The sequence below is a fragment of the Neoarius graeffei genome, chromosome 4, assembly GCF_027579695.1.
Source record: "Neoarius graeffei isolate fNeoGra1 chromosome 4, fNeoGra1.pri, whole genome shotgun sequence".
Taxonomy (NCBI): Eukaryota; Metazoa; Chordata; class Actinopteri; order Siluriformes; family Ariidae; genus Neoarius; species Neoarius graeffei.
Genome location: NC_083572.1, coordinates 27,111,231 through 27,135,650, shown reverse-complemented (window position 1 = coordinate 27,135,650; position 24,420 = coordinate 27,111,231). Strand labels below are relative to the sequence as shown.

Below are 24,420 nucleotides of genomic sequence, written 5' to 3'. Positions count from 1 at the left end.
AGAACCGCGACACTGATGAACGGAGCCTTTTTTTTTAAAAAGTGTTTTTTAAATAAAACTTCAACTCGATCCAGCCTAAATATCAACTCGAGTAAGTGTAAATATTTCTTCTATTTCTGATGAGCAGATTGGTTGATGTGCATACACAAGAAAAATGACTGAGCATTTTTTTCCAGAGTTAAAAATATTTTCCTCAAAATGGTTAATTTTTCTCTATTTTGAGCTTGGAGAGTAAAATTTGGAGTTGGGAGCAAAATTACAGAGTAATTGTGTAACAGAGTTGGCTGTGGCTCTGAACTGAGTAAAATATTACAAGAGTTAATTTCAAGACACACTGAATAAAGTCAAATACCAGAAAAATGAAGCTGTTGTAAAAAGCAGTTGTAGAACTGTGTTGGAATGTGTGTGGGGGGGAAAAAAAAAAACATTACCCATTGTGACTTTGACCTGATGGGATTAAGAGATGGCAGTGGGGGGGTTCCCTCTCCTCATTGGATGAATGGACATTTTTTTTAAACTTCTCACTGAATACCCTTCCCACTGCCAACCCTTTATTCCAAAAGAATAGGATATACACTTTTCTTGATAGCCACAACCAATTGTCCAAATCAATGGAGCAGATTTAAGGTTTTGTGCTTGATACATTCCTAAGACTGAACAGAATCACCTCAAGTGACCAAAATGATTTGACAGAATGGGTAAGGTCATGCCGCTACCACCACACACACACACACACACACACACACACGTTCCAACACATTTCTAAAACTGCTTTTTACAACATCATTTTTTTTTAAAGTACAATCATGACATTCATACTACAACCCCGATTCCAAAAAAGTTGGGACAAAGTACAAATTGTAAATAAAAACGGAATGCAATAATTTACAAATCTCAAAAACTGATATTGTATTCACAATAGAACATAGATAACATATCAAATGTCGAAAGTGAGACATTTTGAAATTTCATGCCAAAAATTGGCTCATTTGAAATTTCATGACAGCAACACATCTTAAAGTTGGGACAGGGGCAATAAGAGGCTGGAAAAGTTAAAGGTACAAAAAAGGAACAGCTGGAGGACCAAATTGCAACTCGTATTAGGTCAATTGGCAATAGGTCATTAACATGACTGGGTATAAAAAGAGCATCTTGGAGTGGCAGCGGCTCTCAGAAGTAAAGATGGGAAGAGGTTCACCAATCCCCCTAATTCTGTGCCAACAAATAGTGGAGCAATATCAGAAAGGAGTTTGACAGTGTAAAATTGCAAAGAGTTTGAACATATCATCTACAGTGCATAATATCATCAAAAGATTCAGAGAATCTGGAAGAATCTCTGTGCGTAAGGGTCAAGGCCGGAAAACCATACTGGGTGCCCGTGATCTTCGGGCCCTTAGATGGCACTGCATCACATACAGGCATGCTTCTGTATTGGAAATCACAAAATGGGCTCAGGAATATTTCCAGAGAACATTATCTGTGAACACAATTCACCGTGCCATCTGCCGTTGCCAGCTAAAACTCTATAGTTCAAAGAAGAAGCCGTATCTAAACATGATCCAGAAGCGCAGACGTGTTCTCTGGGCCAAGGCTCATTTAAAATGGACTGTGGCAAAGTGGAAAACTGTTCTGTGGTCAGACAAATCAAAATCTGAAGTTCTTTATGGAAATCAGGGACGCCGTGTCATTCGGACTAAAGAGGAAAAGGACGACCCAAGTTGTTGTCAGCGCTCAGTTCAGAAGCCTGCATCTCTGATGGTATGGGGTTGCATTAGTGTGTGTGGCATGGGCAGCTTACACATCTGGAAAGACCCCATCAATGCTGAAAGGTATATCCAGGTTCTAGAGCAATATATGCTCCCATCCAGACGACGTCTCTTTCAGGGAAGACCTTGCATTTTCCAACATGACAATGCCAAAACCACATACTGCATCAATTACAGCATCATGGCTGCGCAGTAGAAGGGTCTGGGTACTGAACTGGCCAGCCTGCACTCCAGATCTTTCACCCATAGAAAACATTTGGCGCATCGTAAAACGGAAGACACAACAAAAAAGACCTAAGACAGTTGAGCAACTAGAATCCTACATTAGACAAGAATGGGTTAACATTCCTATCCCTAAACTTGAGCAACTTGTCTCCTCAGTCCCCAGACATTTACAGACTGTTGTAAAGAGAAAAGGGGATGTCTCACAGTGGTAAACATGGCCTTGTCCCAACTTTTTTGAGATGTGGTGTTGTCATGAAATTTAAAATCACCTAATTTTTCTCTTAAATGATACATTTTCTCAGTTTAAACATTTGATATGTCATCTATGTTCTATTCTGAATAAAATATGGAATTTTGAAACTTCCACATCATTGCATTCCGTTTTTATTTACAATTTGTACTTTGTCCCAACTTTTTTGGAATCGGGGTTGTACATAGATATTATTGTAGCTGGACTTGTGCTGAATAGTCATATGACTTTGAAAATGCTGCTTAGATTTGTTGAAATTGATGATAAAATCAGAGCATGCCCAAATCATTAGTGCCAGAAAACACCCTCAGACCCCAGAGGGTTAAAGAGTAACCCACCCATAAATAAAGCGAATGTGGGCAGTGATTATTTCATTGCTCATTCTATTTATAGGGTTGTCTCACCAAAATCTAAGGGAGAGAGTGCAGAAATCTGTGAGCAGAAGATTTGCGAGTACACAAAACAGCCCGAGTGTGAGCAGGGGCTATTTAAGGGAGAGGGCCGGTTTTTTGAGCAGGAGCAGTTCAAATTTGCTTGTGAGCAGGGGCTATTTGAGAGAAATGGGGGTAAACATTGCAAAATCTGAACATGAAATGGATAAGTACTGCTCTCAAACTAGAAGACCATGCTCTTGATTAAAGATAGGAATAAAACTCTAAATATGTGTGGTTCTTTTTAGAGATGGTAGCAGACATTTTATACTCATGCTACAATTTTGTGGCCTGAGCTGCAAAACTATCAACCTCTGTAGTACTATGTGCAAAAAGAAGTTAAAATACAGCCCTGCTGAGGGAGGCCAAAAATAAGACAGTTGCTTGGGCCAAGAAGCACAAGGAATGGAAATCCGTAATTTAGTCTGAGGAGTCCAAATTTTGAGATTTTTGGTTCCAACTGCTGTGTTTTTCATGAGATGTAGAAAAGGGGAACAGATGGTATCCAGGGTTTTTTCTAGAAAAATTTAGTATGAGGGCGCTCACCATGGCGAGGGAGCGAAGGGGGGGGGGAGATGGTGCCGGTTGTCCCCCCCGCCGTGCAAAGCCTTTGAAAAATGCTCCAATGGGACATTCTGAGGCTATCTGAGAGGGAAATTGTAACAAATTGTCTGTCAACATTGAAAAAGAAAGAAGTAATCATCTTCTGCCCCGGACAGTCTTTGGCTTTCTTCCGCTTCGTGCCGCGGGATGACATCTTTAAATGCCCAAGTGTCAACAAAAACAACTCGCGAACTACTTCTGTCAAAAGCTCCCGTGCCGGTGGGTGAAAGGTCATTCAGTCTCGAGAAATCTCGCTCTACAAGTCAGCTGACCTTGTATGTAACCCATGTCAAATCTCGTGAGAGCAGCCGCGACAAGTAAACAACTAAACAACATGGCGCCTCAGTCTGGAAAACGCCAATTCGGATTGTTTTTGCACCGTCTGGCGGTGTATCTACTATGATTGGAATATTTTTGGAGCAATTATAATGTATTTGATGATCAGACACATTGTCACGTAGTGTTGCTGGGATGTTTTCAGAGTCGGTAAGGGGGCGCACGCCGAGAGTAAGAGGGCGCAGCGCCCCTGTTCCCCCGTTTAGATGAAAGCCTGGTATCTACATGTGGTTCCCATTGGGATGCATGGAGGACATGGTGTGATGGTGTGTGTGTGTGTAGGGGGTGCTTTGCTGGTGGCGCTATTAGCAATTCATTCAAATTTGAAGGCCCATTTAACTAGCATCACCATTGCCACTACATGCTATCCCATCTGGTTTGCACTTCGTGGGATCATTTGTTTTTCAGACAGGACAATGAGCCAAAACATCTCCAGGCTATGTAAGGGCTTATTTAACCAAGGACGGTGAAGGAGTGCTGTATCAGATGACCTGGGCTCCATGACAGTGAGTGAAATTTACATGGGAACTCCAAGACTTTTGGAAAACCATTCCAGTTGACTAACTCATGAAGCTGGTTGAGACAAGGCCAAGAGTGTGCAAAGCTCTCATCAAAGCAAAAGATGGCTACTTTGAAGAATCTACCAGACCCTCCAGGATTTCGTGATGTTGCGATTTGCAACTTCAACGCAAATTCAACCAATCCCCACAAATTCAGGGCGGTGTTGCAATTATATCCAATCACCGCAACTTTCCTGCAAATTTGACCAATCGTTGGCGTCGTCTTGAGGTGACGTCGACAAACTACCTTCCGCCTTACTTCCGTGTATGCGTTCAAGAGAAGCAGCATGTGCGAGCAGTGTTGCCAGATTGGGTTGTCTAGGCAGCTTCAGCATCATACTGTGAGGTTCTGTTCAAATTTATTTATTTTTTTTCCTATGAAGCCTGAGCCATTTTATTTTATTAGTTTATAATTATTGTTTAGTCTTCAGGAGAGACTGCCTGCACACAGTACTAGTATTAATAGTTTTTTTTTTTTCTTACATGAAAGCTGAGGCATTTATATTATATTTTAAGGTAACTTCATGTTGTGCTGTGAGGTTCTATGCACTTTAACTTTTGAACCAACAGGTGTATTTGGATAAGTAAAGCCTATTTTTCTGCATTTTTGTCGTCCTGGTAATCTTTTTATATTGGTAAAGTTGTTTATAGGACCATTTCTCAGTGTCTTTTGTTCTTTTAATCAATAGGTTTTCAGTAATAACTTAATATTTAACATATCACTCAATTTTAATCACAAAAAGAGAAAATCGCAACAATTTCTCACAACTTTCACTTTCTCCCGCAATGTAATCATAACAAAAACCTAAACACCGCAACTTTCATCGCAATTTTTTGGAACCCCCCCCCGCAACATCAGACATTTTAGCCCGTAACAATCACAAAAAAGGCCCGCGAAATCCTCGGGGGACTGATCTACAACCTCAAATCAGAAAAAGCTAGGATGGTATATTAAAATTAAAACTGAAAACGATGCTTAGCTCAATGGCCGTAGGGCGATAAGCTATTGCCATCACACGGTGTTTGTCGTCCGTCCGTCCACAATTCACAATCACTAAGCCTCCCTGAGTTTTCAATGGATTTAGATTTTTTTTTTTGAAAGATCTAATCAGTCTGCGCAAAAATTATTCCTTGGTTTTGTGATTTCTCGTTAATGAGTTGCTAATTAGGCCGGTTAACAAACTTTGAGGAAACTCACTAGTCCTCCCTCAGTTTTCAGTGGATTTTGATTCTGATTTTGTTTGGAAGATCTAATTGTTCTCATGAAGAACAACTTGGCTAATTGTAAAAGAGTCTGGTTTCTCGTGGTATGGCCATGTGAGCTGATGCTCTGGTTTACAAATCTTTTAAACTGTATTGCACTCAAAGCAGTACAACAGCATATTTATTTAATGTTTTACTTAAAAGACTGAAGCCATCAAGTGATGAAACCTTTTAGGTGTTATTTTGTCCCATTCTTCCTGTAAGCAGGTCTTAAGGTGTGCAACAGTATAGGGTCATCATTGTTATCTTTCATTTCAAAATTTACCACATGTTCTCTATTAGGGACAGAGGGGACGGGGACACCCTCTTCTACAGCCATTCCTTTTGAAATGTGTGCAGGATGTGGTTTTGAACTGTCTTGTTGAATTATCCCTGGAAAATGTCATCTTGAAGGCAGCACATGTTGCTCCAAAATCTCAGCATACTTTTAATGCTGCTATCACAGAAGTGTAAGTTACCTTTGCCAAGGGTACTGACACAACCCAATACCATGTTAGACCCTTACTTTTGGACTTGTTGCTGGTAACAGTCTGGATTGTCCTTTTCATCTTTGGTCCAGAGCACACGGTGTCCATTTCTTCCAAAAAAATAAAAGTGGAATACTTATTTGTCAGACCATAACACGTGTTTCCACTGTGTGATGGTCCATCCCATATGCCTCTGACCCCTGAGAATTTGGTAGTGCTTCTGGACACAGTTAACATAAGGCTCTGTTTTTGTACAGTAAAGTTTTAACTGGCATATATGGATATAACTCCGTATTGTAGTGGTTGATAAAGGTTTGCCCAAGTAATCCTGAGCCTATGTGGTTATGTCAGCTACAGATGAATGACTGTTTGTGATGCAGTGCCATCTGAGGGATTGGAGATCACAGGTGTTCAGCTTTGGCTTGTGACTTTTCCCTTTGAAATTCCTCCAGATTCCTTGAACTGTTGAATGATTTTATGCACCATAGAAGGTGAATGGTGCAGTGCTGTCTGAGTAATCAGAGATCACAGGCGTTAGGCTTGTGCCCTTTATATACTGAAATTCCTTCAGGTTCCTTGAATTGTTTAATGATGTGATAGATATACCATAGTAGGTGAAATAGCCAACTCCCTTCCTATCTTAATCTTTGAGGAACATAAACATTTCAGTCATTTTCTCATGCACTGGTTGACAAACTGGAGATTCTTTGCCCATCTTTGCTCCTCAAAGACGAGGACCTTCCTGTCTACTGCTTTTGTACCAATTCATGATTATAATTAACTGTTGACATCAGCTCTTTCAAATCACATGATTATTTAAATGTGTTTTACCTTATGACTAGCCTTAAATTGCCCTGTCCCAATATCTTTTTATTTATAATTTTTTTGGAGTGTGTTGGAGTCTTGAAATGCAAGAATGGATGCATATTAACAAATGGAATAAAGTTGAACAGTCATAACATGAAATATGTTGTTCATACTGACTGCAATGAACAAGTCAGAGTAAATTTAAAAATGTGTGCATGTTATATAAATATAAAAATTAAAGTACATATACACACACACTTCTGGAAAACACTTGATACCACTGCAAAATTATCAGTTTCTCTGGCTTTACTATTTATAAGTATGTATTTGAGGAACATGAACATTTTTTGTTTTATTCCAAAAAATTAGTAATTTTCCCCCAAATTCCACAGAAAAATGTCACTTAGAGCAGTGTTTCTGGAGCAGTGTTTCTCAACCACTGGGCCATGGCCCACTAATTTTTTCAAGTTTGAAGCCAAATACTAAATAAATGTTGTTGTGTCTCAAATCTGGTAGCTGGTTTGCTGTATACTTTTCAAGTGGAAGAAATAAATTTGTGGGTAAATTAAAAAAAATAAATAAAATAAATAATAATTAAAAAAGCGCCTTTTTGGTCACATTTAACCGTACTCAGAGAGGGCGAGCGAGCAGCGGGTTGAAATGAATAAATAAATAAATACACTTGTGGGTAAATTATATGGATCTGTGATGCCTGCTGGAAGAGAAGAGCAGGGAGGATTGGGAATTGAGCGGCTGTGGTTTGTTTACACCTGATACTAAAGCTTGTAGCGTCCTAGCAACCATCACAAAGACACTTTCAAAAAGCCAAAAATTCCTCTTTCCCTGGGTAAAAACGATGTGGAATTTATCTTGTGTCCTGATCCCCAGGTCTTTAACCCAGCCACATATAAAAAGTTGTACACCTCCATGCTCTTCCAGGTTTTCACCTGTGTGTCCATGTAGGATGATGTCTGCAGCACCAGGTAGTTTGAAATGTTGGGGAACTCAATGGATGGATAATTTTCTAACTCATAATGAATGAGTAACTTATTTAAACAAGTTGATCAGCAGAGCTGGTGGGGTCATGGATGTACAGATACAAATTACAAATACAAAAGACTAAAAATAAAAATCTTAAAAAAAAAATTAATCTGTTAATTATCTTCACATTTAAATTACTTAATAGTATGCATAACTGTTGTCTTTGTATTTAGTTATGGTTACAATAAGATCAGTTTATTCTGCTAATGTCAAATTTAGCTGGTAAATTTTTCTTTCAAAGGAAAAATCCTGTGCGCATGCAATGATCTATCCCATTGAGTGGTTTCTATATCCACTTCTTTTGAGTGTACTTCTTAGTTTTAATAACTTGCTTGTTTGCTGTACACAAACATAGCAATAAGTTCTTGTGTAATGGATTAGATTCCACTTTTGGACCATTAATCCCTTTTGAGTGATGAGAATGCCCAGCATGCATGGTTTTATGTTGGCTTCTGGCACATCCATACAGTTTTAAATACAATACCTATGATTAATTTTGTCTTTATTGCATTTATTTAATTCCTGGGCTCCCATCTGTAACAGGGAATGATGTTGCATCCTGTTAATACATGGTACAAAAGGTTATTAGATTCTAATAGAATAGGTGAGCCAAAATAATCTTTTTTTAATGGGCCCCAACTTGTTACAAGTATGAATAGAAAATGTTATAATTTAATTCTTATAATAATTCTTGAAAAATAAAGTATGTTCTGACCATCAAATACTTTTATTCCGTATTTTCTTGTGGTTTTTTTTTTGGGGGGGGGGCGGTCTTTAGGGTTTTTTGGCAGTTGGCAAGCCAACTTAAAGTGCATATCCTGGACCAATTTAGTGTTGTTTTTTTTGTTTTTTTAATATATGAAAGTATGTCCCTTTACACACTCATCCAGAAGGGTAATTTTGCACAAGGCCATCTGTCTACAGCAGAAAAAAATAAAATAACAAAACGTGTCTGGAAAAATCCCAAGGGAGTCTGGAGCCAGATTCGTGACGTCACGTGCGAATCCGTCAGCAGGCTGAGAGAGCTTGCATGGATTCAGTGCACAGTCTGTGTAGACCAAGTTTAGCAGCTAGTGATTTTGTATTGAAATATGGAATTGTCGCCTGAGCTAAAAGCTTCAGCTTCTAAACCCATGGATTCATGTATTAATGCTCATCTATCTATTGTTACCTAAATCATATTTTTCTAATTACTATTATGTATTTATATATTTCTTCATTTAGAAGAGTATTGGCTAATGTAGGAGAAAGATTTCATAAGCTACATACATGGAATCGGCTAAGCAGGGTTGTATATACATTTAATGTGTTTTTGACAAGTACCAAGATCTCAAGCCCTGACATGCATATCCCTTGATACATGTCAAGTAAGTGTATTATCGCCCAGCGCTTGTGTTTATTTTTGTGTGTCAATAAATAACATTTAGCCGTGTACCACAGGAACACCTAATTGAGAGTATAGTCTCTCTTACCCTGGCAACAGTCAACTTGTGAATTGCCGATTTTCTTGGTCTTTTTCTCGGCTCTGCTTGGTCCTCGGCTTTTTCCGGGTGCCTCGCACGAAGCGCTCCCATTTCTCTCTCATTGTCCGGTCTTTTGGAAAACGATGAGTACTAATCCCATCATGATTGGTGTTGCTACACCCTCCTACGATACATCTGTTAACCATTTTAATAATTACGTGATAATGGTGAAGGAATTTGCAGAAAACCACCAGGTCGTATTCTCATAAACAAACCAACGCTGACATGGTATTCAGAAGGAGGTGTCCTGCATGTGACATCACGAAAATCAATGTTTGGCAGGAAATCCAAATGCCAAGTTTTTTCAGAGGCAGACGAATTCGCCTCAAATGGCTTGATTTCAACTGAATTTTTCCGATATTGTGCAAGGTAAAAAATTGCACAAAATGCAAAATGTGACAGATATTTGACCAAAGTTTAATATAAGAGAATTACATTGATCTTGCTCCTAAATATACCCAAGATGTGCACTTTAAAGGTGCATTACTACCACTGATTGGGCTGGAGTGTGGAACAGGAAACTTTTTTTTTTTTTGGGTGGGGGGGGGGTACTGTATATTTTGTATCCATTTCGGTTTCTTTTAAATACTTGATCATTTTCTGGGTTTTGTTTTCAAGTAGAGTTTTTTAGTCCCTGGTTGGTTCAACAACATGCTCTGCCATTTCGTTTTTCTCTACTCACATTATATGAGCGATGTATCCTAGTAGTAGACTAGCCAATCAGAGCTCGCAATTGCTCATATCCAGTGAATGTGGATAGACTGCGTGTGTGTATAGATGTGTCATGCTACGGGATTTTTGTACCAGATACTCTTTACAGAATGCGTAGAAATGGTATTGAAAAGCACACAATATTTTGCATCATTTTTTGCTGCCTCATCCAGTAACTATCGATGAATAATCACCTCAATAGCGCCCCTACAGCATTCATTTACCACTTTTAACATCATCCACAACTGTGTTGGACTGAGGGTGGTCCTAGAAGACTTGAGACATGGACTCGTTTTAAATGACTACCATGTAGTTATTATTCAGAACCAGAAATGGGTCAACACTCTGTGTCCATTCATTGTAGATGTATTGACTGATTCTGAGTCCTGGTCTCCATGTTTTTAACACTGCATGTTCAGAGGTTAGAAAGAATAAAAACACATTTTATGACTGTCTTGTATTAACAACAGTTTTAACTTTGTTGGTAACATTTTGTTCAGGTTACAGTTGGTCCCATGTTAGAAACAGAGTATCGGCGACTAATATTCTGACATAATTGGTACAGTGACGACAATGAATTTGACATGGTGCCAGCCAATCAATGAGGCATCAAATTAAATTGCCTGTGGTTTTGCAAATCCATAGTAAAAGTAGTCATTCTGGTCCAAAAATACACTTTAGACCTAGCTGAAACATCATGTACATCAGGGGCATTTTGAAGGCTTTCGGCCTGGAAAATGGACCATTTTTGGTCCTGGCAAACCGCTATTTTCGCATTGGCTTATTGAACACGTCTTTCAAGTTTGGTTCAAATCCATTTGACAACTCACGGATTATGGCTATCTGAGAAAACCAGCTCCCTTTTGCTAGAATTGATTGATTGATGTGTGGCAGCCATATTGTTTATGAATCCCAGCATGTTTTTTGATAATTATTGAGGGTTAACTTCTCCTGATTAGTGAGACGCGAATGTTATGAATTTTGATCAAAAAGCCTAGGACTAGTTTGCAAATGAAGGGTTTACATATTATGCAAATTATCACAAGTTTGTTTGGGCAGAGCCATTTAGCTCTGCCCACACAAAATAGGCAATTTCTTGTACTTTAAGCACCAGAATCATGCCAAAAAAGAAATTTCACAGTCCACCTTATTTTTTTTAAGAGACATGCTAGTTTTGTGTGGACAAACAAATTGCCCCCCCCCGTGGCGTTTTTTCAAGAGCAGTAATTCAGGCGTTTAATCAAAAGCAGTGGTAGTGTAGGAATAGAGAGCTTCTAGAACTTTAATGAGAGTAGTGTCTGCCTCTAGGGGTAATCATTGGTACAGTGTCTTGCAAAAGTATCCATTCCCCTTTGTGTTTTGTCCTGGTCTCCCCCCCCCCCCCCCCCCACACACACACACACACACACATTACAAGCTAGAATTAAAATGGATTTTTGGATGGTTAGCACCATTTGATTTACACATCATAGCTACCACTTTAAAGGTTAAAATTTTTTTATTGTGACGGATGATAAACAGAAATCTGGAGTGTGTATAGGTATTCTCCTCCAAAGTCAATACTTTGTAGAGCCACCTTTTGCTGCAATTACAGCTGCAAGTCTCTTGGGGTATGTCTCTTAGCTTAGCATATCTAGCCATTGGGTTTTTTGCCCATTCCTCAAGGCAAAACTGCTCCAACTCCTTCAAGTTAGAGGAGTTGTTTGTGTTCAGCAATCTTCAAGTTATGCCACAGATTCTCATTTGGATTGAGGTCTGGGCTTTGACTAGACCATTCCAAGACATTTAAATGTTTCCTTTTAAACCATTCCAGTGTAGCTTTAGCAGTATGTTTAGGGTCGTTGTGCTGCTGGAATGTGAACCTTCATCCTAGTCTCAAGCCCCTCTGCCTGACTCAAACAGGTTTTCCTCCAGAATTTGCCCTATATTTAGTGCCATCCATCGTTCCTTCAATCCTGACCAGCTTTCCTGTTGCTGCAGATGAAAAATATCCCCACAGCATGATGGTGCCATCATCATGCTTCACTGTAGGAATGGTGTTCTCAGGGTGTTGGGGTTTGCACCACCCATGGCATTTCCCATGATGGCCAAAAAAGATAAATTTTAGTCTTATTTGACCAGAGAATCTTTTTCCATGTGTTTAGGGAGTCTGTTGCTGTTGGGCAAACTCCAAATGTGTTTTCTTAAGCAATTTTTTTTTTTTTATAAAACCCACTCTTATGTAAAGCCCTGCTGTGTGGTGTGTACAGCATAAAGCTGTCCTATGGACAGATACTCTAATTTCTGCTGTGGATCTTTGCAGCTCCTTCAGTGTTATCTTTGGTGTCTTTGTTGCATTTCTGATTTAATGCCCTCCTTGCCTGGTCTGAGAGTTTTGGTGGGTGTCCTTCTCTTGTCAGGTTTGTAGTGGTCCCATATTCTTTACATTTTGCTATAAAGGATTTAATGGTGCTCCGTGGGATATTTTTAAGTTTGGGATATTTTTTATAATCCAACCCTGATCTATACTTCACAACTTTTGTGTCTGACATGTTTGGAGTGCTCCTTGGTTCTCATGTTACTTGCTTAGTTGTGTTGTAGAGTCAGAGTCCTTCCAGAACACGTTGAGTTATACAGACATGTGACACTCACTACGTTTACATGCACATAGAGAGAATCGAATTTCTGCCGTTGTTCGACTGAAATCGAAGTTCAAAATGCCATGTATACACCTTAATTCGGCTGAAATTGAACCGAACTTGATTTCTCGGAATCGAGCTACACGACCTAGTTTATGCGATTTCTGCCGAGCTACTTTGTGCATGTATACCCTATCGAGCTAGTTGTCGAGCTACTTCCGGAAGTGACGAGTGACGAGACCACAAGCGGGAAACACAACAGCCTCGGTCGGCATGACAACGGTAGTAGCGAGCAGCAGAAGAGGTCAGGAGGAACAAACGAAGAAGAGAAAATGGCGATGTAGAGCTCTCTGAAGTGTGGGTGGAGCACAGAGGACGGCAGGACAAAGCTTCTGGTACTAATAGGCTTTTTATTGTCAGACTTTTCAGTTTAACAGCCTACTTTTTATTCTTGAGAGAAAAACACACACGCACGCGTGCGCTGTGTTCTAGTCCCGGGATGAGCTGTCCCCTCTGCTCTCCCTCTGCCTCCTTAAATAGGGCGCGGTTACTGGGAAGACACACAAACACAGGTTAATTACCGTCAGGTGAAGTGATTCTGCTACTCACCTTCCCTGGCTCCGCCCTCCTGTCACAGACCGGCGCTTGACCACGCCCCCACTGCCACAGGCAAGCAGAAACGTGCACTTCTGGAGCAATGAGGAGACAGAGTTCATGCTCATTCAGCTTAAGGAGTTGAATATATTAAAATTCATGGACGGGAGAAAAACGCGCAATGGAGAACACGGAACTGATAACTTTGTTTACACTCTTGAATAGCTCTTCTTCATGACGACAACCGGAAGTGTACCAACACGATGGGGCGTGTTGCGCCACCTGTGGCTCGGGTGCACAATGCACCTCACACAATAGCCCGATTTCAGTTGTGTGCATGTACGATTGGATTTCTCTGGCACCCTGCTGGGACCTTCAGCTCGATTACCGACAGCAGCTCGATTTGGATGTGCATGTAAACGTAGTCACTGATTGCCCACAGGTGGATCTTAATCAACTAATTATGTGACTTATGAAGTGAATTGGTTGGACCAGCTCTTTAGGGGTTTCATATGAAAGTGGATGAATACCTATGCACACTTCAGATTTCTTCCCCCCCCCCCCCCCCCATTATTGTTTGTCACAATAAAAACAATAATTTGCACCTTTAAAGTGGTAGGCATGTGTAACTCAAATGGTGCTAACTCTCCAAAAATCCATTTTTAACTCCATCTTGTAATGCAAAAAAACAGGACAAACACGAAGGTGGATGAATACTTTTTGCAAGACACTGTAGATTGATTTGAAGAGCCAAATAAAGTCAATATTGTCAAAGGCTGCACTGAGATCTACAAATAACCTGGTTTCTTCATTTTGTTTGAGACCTGTTAAATGTAATGTAAATTCAATCTGTGGTACCATGACCAGATCTAAATCCCTGTTGCTGATCAAGTTGGTGTTGATCATACCACATTTTCAGATGATTTAAGATGAACATAATCTTACATAGGCTTGATCCTACTTCCATCCATCCCATCCATCCATTATCTGTAGCTGCTTATCCTGTTTTATAGGGTCGCAGGCAAGCTGGAGCCTATCCCAGCTAACTATGGGCAAGAGGTGGGGTACACCCTGGACAAGTTGCCAGGTTATCGCAGGGCTGACACAGAGACATTCACACCTACTTGTAAATCCTAAATTATTTCATTTAACAAAGAGTATTTAAGTTGATAAAGAATAAGAAAATAAATGTTGCATTTTTGGTTCATTTATTTATTTATTATTTTATTTTATTTTCAAAATATTGTGGGAAAATTGAATCATGAGTAGAACTGAATCGTGAATTGGATGAATCGTTACATTCCTACCAATCACGTTTGGCTAACATCGGACTAAACATAATTTGTAGGAACTGCAGGATTTGCCAGCCAGTTACCTAAATCACAGAAAAAAGCGAGCAGGCCTAATCATTCACAAGACAATCCAGGCCACCAGTATTTCTCAAAAATCTCCTGGTGGCTAGCCAGATATTAAGCTTGAAGGTTTACAAGTAAACCTCAGTCATTTTAAGAGATTTTGTTCCATGACCTTTCAAGTTTCAGTCAGTTTCACTATATTGGACATCTTTGTGGAATTTGACACAGCAGTATCTCCTCTGAGTTGAGTGTTTGTCTATGAAACTAAAAATGAATACTGAAAGTCATGGTTTTGAATTTTAATTTAATACTTTTTTGTAGTATTTTTTTTTCCTGCTTCTATTTAAAGATCTGTGTATCACATACTAACGTACTCTGTAGCATGTGAAAATAGTTAGCCAGCAACTGTTACTTTTACTATGTTTTGAAAAATCTTGTGTGTCGGTTGTACTGCATGCTAACTGACAGCTATGGGCCAATCACAAGTTATTGAAATAAATCTCACACATTTTAAGACTGATTTTGAATGATGGGGTTTTTCTTTTTGGTCCCTGACAAATCGGGGGGGTTCTTACACCTAAAACAATGCAATTTTTTTTCCAAGATTTTCAGGTTTATACCCTTAAATGATGACTAAGGTGGCCATGCTTTGATAACTTCTGACTAAGGCTTTAACCCAAGTAGCCTTTTTTTTGTTCAGGGTAATGGTTGTCTTGCAGCTCCTTTGCTTACTACTTTGTGCTTGCTACTTTTTTTTTTTTTTAGGGAAAATAAAGTTTTGTTGTTTTCTAGTTATTGATGTAGTCTGTTTCTTTAATACAGGTAGCCGTCGACTTACGACCTATGCGACTTATGACCGATCGACTTTACGACCGTCTGGTTATGACTGGCAAGTGTTTCCTAGCTGAGCGTACGACAGTTTCCGCCCCAGCTCCAGGCACATGAGTAGTCTCTCTCGCGCTCCCTTGCACACTCCGTCATACAGTTTCCGCCCCAGCTCCAGGCATATGCGCAGTCTCTCTCGCGCTCCCTCGCGCACTCCGTCATACAGTTTCCGCCCCAGCTCCTGGTTTATGAAACGAGCAAATGCTCCCGCCAGCCTGAGCACTGCGACAGCTGATGATGACGTAGACGACCCCCAGCCAAGCACCAGTGATGCCAGTGGTCACTAAATTTTGTATTTTGCTGTTTTACATTTGTATTTTGGTATGTTTCAAACTAAAATGTTTTCTATTTTTCACACCTGTATTTCGTATTTTTTGTTTTGCACATATTAAACGAATTGTACTGTACGCAGTGTAGTATGCAGTGTTTGACTTAAACCAAATAATGAGCCAAGGTAATGAAATAAGAAAATGTGGATAAAATAAGACTTTGTAAGATGATTACAATATCATTACACATCACAATATACTTGCGTTCATTTAACATAGGCCGACTTACGACCAGATCGGTTTATGACCGGTCAGTCGTAACCAAACGCAGTCGTAAGTCGACGACTACCTGTATATGATTAAAACAATTTCAACTATACCAAAGATCTTCAGCATCTTTTCATGATTTAGATGTGTTGGGATTTTGAATTTGATTAATATTTTTATGTAATTAATGAACTACAGGTGTTTTCTGATGCTATTTTTCCCATAGTAAATTGTATGCCTAATCCTGATGCTGTTTATGTGTTTTTGATGCTGATCTCTGTCTTTTGCTTTGGACTCTTACTGTCACTTCTCCACCTTTCCCTTCTTGTCTACTTTCTTAACTCATTGGATGGGACTCTACTGGGCTCTGTCAATCAAATTAGGAGTATGATGAGGTATCATTCAATCATTTTACATCTCAGCAGGAGTAATTTTGATATTGTTTAAGAAACTGTCCTATGCACAGTAAACTCCAGTACTAAGTGATTGTTCAGATCAGAAATTGACACCCCTTTCCATGTCTTTTTATTTATAGCTGGTTGATGATCGAATGGCTTTGGTGTCTGGAATTGGTTTGGATCCAGAGGCTGGCATCGGGGTCACTAAAAGGCTCTCACCCAAATGGATAGAGGGTGTGGATGAGGTAAAGTAGCTCCATGTGAACAAAGCAAAAATGTAAAATAAGAGTAAAATATTTTCTCTTTTCCAAAGTGCTTTATAAGTAGAATTCCATGCAAATTTGTTACCCAGTAACATTTGTCATTTGTTTCTTAATAACTGGTTTTGAATCAACATCTTTTTCCATGCTGTCCAAGTGCTTTTGTAAAACCATTACCTTATTTTAATGTGCTTGCACAATGATTGTGCACCTATATTGGGACATTATTTAAAGATCCCTGTACACAATTCACTTTTGAATCCTTAATATGTAGTCTATTATTGTTATGGCATGTCTTACAGAGTAGATTTAATTGAAGTACAAATAAGTAGTAGTGTAAAATACTGTGCTCTTCTCAACCAAAGATTATTTCAAATGAATACATTGGAAAGTTATTCGAAGCCATATGGTAAAATGTAGTTTAAAAAAAAATTATGTATAAGCCATCCATTTGGTAGTGAAGGCTAAATAGTAGCTTAATTAACTGCATTTGATGAATAATATTTCTGTCCCCATTATTATAGTCTCATAGCTTCAGACAATTTGAAATATGGCTCTCTTAGTGGTTCAAAGCTCATTTGTGGCTTTTTCTGTCCTCAGATTCAGTACGAGATCACGCGTATACAGCAGAAAATGAAGGCGCTAGCAAGTCTGCATGATAGACACATGAACCGGCCAACACTGGATGATAGCACCAAGGAGGAGCATGCCATTGAGATCACTACACAGGAAATCACACAGGTTAAATCCCCCCCGCGGAGAGGTTGCAATGATTTTGTTTGCAAATGGCAGTTTGACTGATAAACAAATACCATACACACAATTTCTTTGGCCATTCGTTAAGAAGTTCTTAGAATTCATTACGTGATGAAAAGAAATTGTCTGGATTTTTGTGCTTGGGAATCTATTCTTACATTTGAAGCAGCAATCGGTTGATGATTGATTGCTGTCTCCTTTTGTTCATCATTTAGTCACTGAAGCATGAACTCTCTATCAGCTATTCCCTGCTGAGCTCTTTTTTTTATTTTTTTTTAAATAACATGAAACAGATGAGGAAAGATTCATATTCCATTTTCAATTTCTCTGGATTGAGTATTATTAGCAACTGGTGGTAAATATTTCTGTTGGTCATCTATGGGCATGTTTGTGTGTCTAGATGTTCCATCGTTGTCAGCGTGCAGTTGTGGGGCTGCAGTCTCGGTCTGGTCACTGTACAGAACAGGAGGGGAGGCTGCTCAGAAACGTCATCTCCTCATTGGCGCAGAGCCTTCAGGAGCTCTCAACCAACTTTCGACACACACAGTCCAGTTACCTGAAACGTAAGTGTGTGTGAGTGATTTTGCATTTCCAACTATTTTAAATTGGGAAAGAGCAACTTGAATGATTTTTTTTGTGTGTGTTTTGGCAAACTTGTCTGTTTATGCTGTAAACTGTTTTAGCTAGTGTGCTAACAGAAAGGTTAGCGGTTAAGAGGTGTTTTGGTGTCCTTTTTTTGTGTGTGTGTTTTTTGGCAAACTTGTCTGTTTATGCTCTAAACTGTTTTAGCTAGTGTGCTAACAGAAAGGTTAGTGGTTAAGAGGTGTTTTGGTGTCTGTCTTTTTTTTTTTCTTTTTTTCCTGTACTTTGCATTTAACCCTTTTATACTGTGTTAGAGTAATTCAGTCAGTGCTTTTTGCTTCTTTAGTTTTCCTTCTTTGGATCTTTTTTTAAGTTTGTTTATTTATTTTTTAAATTTTGAATTTGTATTGACTCTCTTATTCTTATAACACTTCTGTAAACCTAAGGGGTTGACGAGATCAGCAGAGGCAGGAGTACTTAGGGTGCAGCCGAAACTAAATTTTGCTCTACTAAATCATACGATATTACCCCTGTGGTGTCACTGTATTTGTCACGTTTTTAATACACAGAATATTGTTTGGAATCCAGCATTGAATTCTTATTGAAGATATTACTTACAGCCAAAAAATGTTATAAATTATCTGCATATAGCTTGCAATAGCATTTTACTACCAGAAGGAGCAAAATGACAATCTAACATCCTGCAAATATAACTTAATGCAGTGACACAAGTCAGTATCTCAGATTTTTTTTTTTTTAAATTTGTAAGCCTTCATTTTTATTTTATTACAAATGAAATGTCTCTAAGAGATTTTAGCATGATCAGTAGTGGCAAGTTCCAACCATTTTGCCATCTATTTCAGGCATGAAGAATCGTGAAGAAAGGTCTAAACACTTCTTTGACTCTGGGCCTTTGATGGAGGAGGATGAAGGCATAGCATTACATGACAGGGTAAGAAAGATAATCAGTAGAGATGTCATGATGACTACTTTTTCCAATAGATACAGATACTGAAACCATGAGTATCAGCTGATCTTGATGCCCATCCAATATTTTTCTTTAAAAACTACTTTAAAGCTTTATTTTTTTAACTGAAGCAATTAAGAAAACAGGAAAAAACAAACAAACTGCATTTTCCACAAAAATAACTTGCTATATATTCCAAATTCATTTCTTTGATTTGTTTCAAGTTTGGGTCAAGTTCATATATATAAATTTTTTTCCCCCTCCAGTGTCTGAGCTGCCTTTTTTTTTTCCTGATATTAGCCTAATATTATTTGATCAGCCTCTTCTCTAATAAGCAAATGGTGTTCTCAACTGTTTGAACAGACAAATCTCCAACTGATTGAACTAAATGAACACAACACTAAATAACTGATTGTATGGTTCTCTAATGGCCCTTTTCCACTACCCTTTTTCAGCTCACTTCAGCTCACTTCAGCCCGACACGGCTCGCGTTTCGACTACCTTAGAGCAGCACGACTCAGCTCGCTTCAGCCCTGCTTAGCACCCAAAACTTGCACGGTTTTGGAGTAGGGCTGAAGCGAGCCGAAGCGAGCCAAACCGAGCCGAGTGGGGCTAGGGGTGTGAGCAGATACTCCCCTGTGCACTGATTGGTGAGGAGGAGTGTCCTCACATGCCCACACACGCCCCGCAAGCACGCTGGGATCTGTAAACACCGTAAACCCGGAAGAAGAATTACGAATTACGAGAATTTCTGAAGCCTTATGCGCCTTGCCTCATCTATACGCTCTTGCAATCTGTTGGTGTTGTCGGTGACAACAAGCCACAGCACCAAGACCAGCAACACTAACGACTCCATGTCCTCCATGTTTATTGTTTACTATCCAGGTAGTGAGACTACCGCTTAAAAGATCACTGATGTCACTGTTTGCGCCGCCTAACGACATCACGTGACGTCCACCCACTTTTGCTAACTCCACCCAATGTGTCCACCCACTTCCAGCCAGCATGGTTCAGCGCGGTTGTAGTCGAAATGCAACTCCAACAGCCCCGCTCAGCTCGACTCAGCCCAACTCAGCACAGCACGGCTCAGCCCAACTCAGCTGCGTTGGTAGTGGAAAAGTGGCATAAGTGAAGGGCTGCCAGGTTTTCCTTCAGGAACTAATTGAGTTTTCTCGCATCCTTTTTTCCTGAGCCAAGTGTTAAGATCAAATTCATTACCTTGTGACTGTGACCTCATGTATGCAGCCTACAGGTTGCGCTCATCCCCTGACTACTTTTGTCAGCCTGAGTGATCCAGGTGGCCAGCTGACCCTCCACTTAGTTGTAGAACCACAGTTGCATATGCCAGCTACCTTTCCACATCTCATCACATTCCAGGTTACTGTCTTCCTTTCAGCTGAATACTTTTGCATATAATGTTATTGCTTCTCTTTTCACAGGGAAAAATGGGCACAAAACTGCTTGTTACACTGTTCATGCATCTATACTACTAAAGGAAGGCTGTCTGTTTCTCTGTCTGTTCACCTATGCAAATCGACATGGCCGGACGCACATACTCCATACTTGTCACATAGATTGGTGACACCTCAGAGGGACCCAAGACAACATTTTTCGATTTTTCAAAACATGGGATTAGTGCTAATCCGACACACACTTCATTTCCCGTAGGCTACATGCTTGCGCTAACACATTGTGCTAATCCAAGACACTACTGTTTCCCATAGGCTACATGCTCACGTTAACACACTGCACGCAGTCTCGGCAGGGAATCCCCTCCCTGACTCACCTGAGTTTCAATTGTATGGGACCTCGCAATCAGTGCTCCTCGCCGGAGACTTTCGCTTGGGCCGAGTCTATGTCACTGAGGAGACGCGGGGAGCGATTTACGCCATTTTGACCGAACACAGTGAAAACGTGTCTCCACTCAACTGTCCACTGGGCCATTCAGAGGAAATCAGGTTCATGGGAAATAACTACTAGTAATTCTGACAAGCTGGGCAACACTGAGATGGTATAAGATGCAATATTCCTCTTTTAATTCTTGGGGTTGCTGCTTCCAGCATCCCTACCAAATGTAGAAAATCTGAATATGGGCCATGTGGTGCTACTTGTTCCCTGACTGCATTCAGAATTGAGGCTGGAACCAGGAATTCCAGATCTTTGTCTCTTCATTTGCCACTGAAACTGTCAGCAATAGCAGCCAACGTTCTAGATAAGTAATAAACACAGGCCTTAGGGCCTCTGTATGCTCTTGCGACAAGGCTTTCGCAGATAGCTTTTCGCAGACAGTTGTAATTTATTGTTGAGCGGGGAGTAATAGGCGTGCGCGATGTTATTCACCGCCACAACGCAAGGGGGCGAGAAGTCGCGAAATCGCTAGGAGTAGTTGGTGGTTGTGGTTAGTGGAGTGTTTATCCTCCGGTTACTTATAATGACTAGAACTGGAGTCGTATAGATGTACGTACTTCCTCACTTCCTCAATCAACCGCTCTTCGTGCTGCTCCATCTTCGCTCATGTTTTTAAAAATGGCGGTCGTGAAACCAAACCGGGAAAGTAGGGAAGCGGAAGTGCGTGTACAGCGGATGTAGAGTGGACCAATCCGAGCCCTCTTGTCTGCGACGCTGTCTGCGAGGCTTCTGCGGTGGTCACAATTTTTGGGAGGTGCGCGCAGAGTGTCTGCGAAGGTGGGGGGGACTACGCAGATGCTATCTGCGACGCCGTCTGCGAGGACTGGGTTGTCAGCATAAATTGGCCTTTAGTGTTGTGGGGGGTTTTAGTGTGGCTTGCACCTACTTGAACTAAAAGGGAAGGATCCTTAATTGGTACAGCACTCCACTTATGTGGGGGGGGGGGAGAAATCCTTTGTGTGTCACAGTAGTGGAAATGTGTATTTTTCAGATCTGTGGCCACAAAGCATTCATGACTGTTCACCATGTTTTTATATGTGCATCGCATGGAGACGATATTTGTGTCTCAGATTTCAGAAAATAATCAGAATATACTGTCTCTTGGAAAAAAATCTGGCCAGGCTTATCTCTGTTGCTTGTTTCTCTAGCATTGACTGCACTTCTGCAGTCAGTATAGCCATTTGCCTTGGATCTTGCACCTCTGTGGCCCAGATTCCAGTGTTCACCTATGGCTGATGGTGACACTGTAAACTATATGCTGTGGATGGTGTGCTCCCCAGCCACTGATCTTATGTCATCAGCCTCAGATGCGTTAAATGCAGAGGGGTAAGCTATCAACTGCATGTTCTCAAGCTTCTGGTTAATCTTGCTTTGGTGGTTTGGGCAGTCTTTTTTTTTTTTTTTAATTTTCTTTTCCTGGTCCACATTCTTGAGTTTCTGCCCTGGTACCAAAGTGAAGTGTGCCATATCCTGCATGACTCTTTCCATCTGTTAGAAATATCATGTATGTGGGTTAAAGTCTCCAATCAGTAGCCCACTTGCCATATGCTTGGTTTGTTTTCAAATCAGAGGTGTGATCATCCAGTATCTCCTCTACCTGTTCAGGCACCCAGTGGCAATTGGTGCAATATTTGTTTTCACCGTATTCTGGTAATGGCATTTGAGCAAGACAGCTTGCCTTCAATAAAAAAATATTGAAAGTTCAATATTTTCCATCAGTTATTATATTTTTCTAAAGATTTTTTTGGGGCTTTTTCCACCTTTATTGGATAGGACAGTGTAGAGACAGGAAATGAGCGGGAGAGAGATGGGGAGGGATCGGGAAATTACCTCGGGTCAGAATCGAACCCAGGTCCCTGGATTTATGGTATGGTGCCTTATCCACCTGAGCCACGACGCCCCTTCCATCAGTTATTTAAAAGTGAAAATTTTTGTATGTTCTAGATTCATTATACATAAATGTTTCAACAATTTTTCTATTTTAATTTTGATAATTATGGCCTACGCCACCAAAAAAAACCCACCTCAGAATATTACAGTATTTCATTTTGAGTTTGAGTAAAACCAGAATAAATCCTGTGCATCTCTCGGTCTAGTTCAGTGCACGCGACCACAATCATGGGGAAGACTGCTTACTTGACAATTGTCCAGAAGACGATCATCGACACCTTCCACAAGGAGGGTAGGCCACAGAAGGTAAATGCTGAAAAACTGGCTGGAAAAGGTGTACAAGCAACAGGGATGACTGCATCCTTGAGAGGATTTTCAAGAAAAGTCAGTTCAGGAACTTGGGAGAGCTTCACAAGGAGTGGACTGAGACTGGTGTCAGTGCATCAAGAGCCACCGTGCACCTATGTCTTCAGGAAAGGGGCAACAACTGTCGCGTTCTTAATATCAAGCCACTCCTGAACCAGAGACGATGTCCAAAGTATCATACCTGATCTAAGGAGAGAAAGAACTGGACTGTTGCTCAATGACCTCTTTTCAGATGAAAGTAAATTTTGCATTTAATTTGGAAGGCAAGGTGCTCGAGTCTGGAGAAAGAGTGGAAAGGCACAGAATTCAAGGTGTTTGAAGTCCAGTGTAAAATTTCCGCAGTCTGTGACTATCTGGGGTGCCATGTCATCTGCTGGTGTTGGTCTACTGTGTTTTTTTGTTTTTGTTTTTTTAAATCAAGTCCAAAGTCAACACTGCCATCTACCAGGAGATTTAAGAGCACTTCATGCTTCCATCTGCTGACAAGCTTTATGGAGATGCTGATTTCCTTTTCCAGCAGGACTTGGCACCTGCCCACAGTGTCAAAACTACAACCAGTTGATTTGCTGACCATGATATTACTGTGCTTGATTAGCCAGCCAACTCGCCTGACCTGAACCCCATTGAAACTCTATGGGGTATTGTCAAGAGGAAGATGATACACCCAACCCAAAAATACAGACAAGCTGAAGGCCACTATCAAAGCAATCTGGGCTTCAATAACACCTCAGCAGTGCCATAGGCTGATTTACCTCCATACCACATCTTGTTGAAATTGAACGTTTCTGCATTGTAAATCCTTTTTTGATTGATATTAGGAAATATTCTAATTTAAAATAGATTCCTTATTTTCATGAGCTCTAAACCATAAAATATGAAAATTAAAACAAAAAGGGCTTGAAATATTTAACTTGACATGTATTGAATATAGCATATAATAAAGTTTACCTTTTTGAATTAACCCTCTGGAGTCTGAGGGTATTTTTCTGGCACTAATGATTTTGGCATGCTCTATGTCAATCTCAACAAATCTAAGCAGTATTTTCAGTCATATGATTTTTGCATTCAGTACAAGTTTAGCTACAATAATATCCATGTAGTATGGATATCATGATTGTACTTAAAAAAAAAAAAAGCTGTTTTACAACTTTGTTGGAACGTGTGAAAAACATTACCCATTGTAACAAACCGTTTGTCACTTGAGGTGATTCTGTTCAGTCTTAGGAATGCATCAAGCACAAAAACTTATCTGCTCCATTGATTTGGACAGTTAACTGGCCATCAAAAAATGTATTTCCTATTGTTTTGGGATAAAGAGTTGG

The 24,420-nt window shown here is 40.1% G+C and overlaps 1 protein-coding gene across 2 annotated transcripts in view; it reads left to right on the top strand.

Annotated features, from left to right (window-relative positions):
• The window catches only part of stx16 (syntaxin 16), a 70,253-nt gene that overhangs the window by 7,961 nt on the left and 37,872 nt on the right, over positions 1 to 24,420 (top strand). For both annotated transcript variants that reach the window (XM_060919082.1, XM_060919083.1), the window contains exons 2-5: positions 16,507 to 16,614; positions 17,230 to 17,370; positions 17,786 to 17,948; positions 18,831 to 18,919. In XM_060919082.1, coding sequence (XP_060775065.1) covers positions 16,507 to 16,614; positions 17,230 to 17,370; positions 17,786 to 17,948; positions 18,831 to 18,919 — 501 coding nt within the window. The remainder of the gene's footprint in view (positions 1 to 16,506; positions 16,615 to 17,229; positions 17,371 to 17,785; positions 17,949 to 18,830; positions 18,920 to 24,420) is intronic.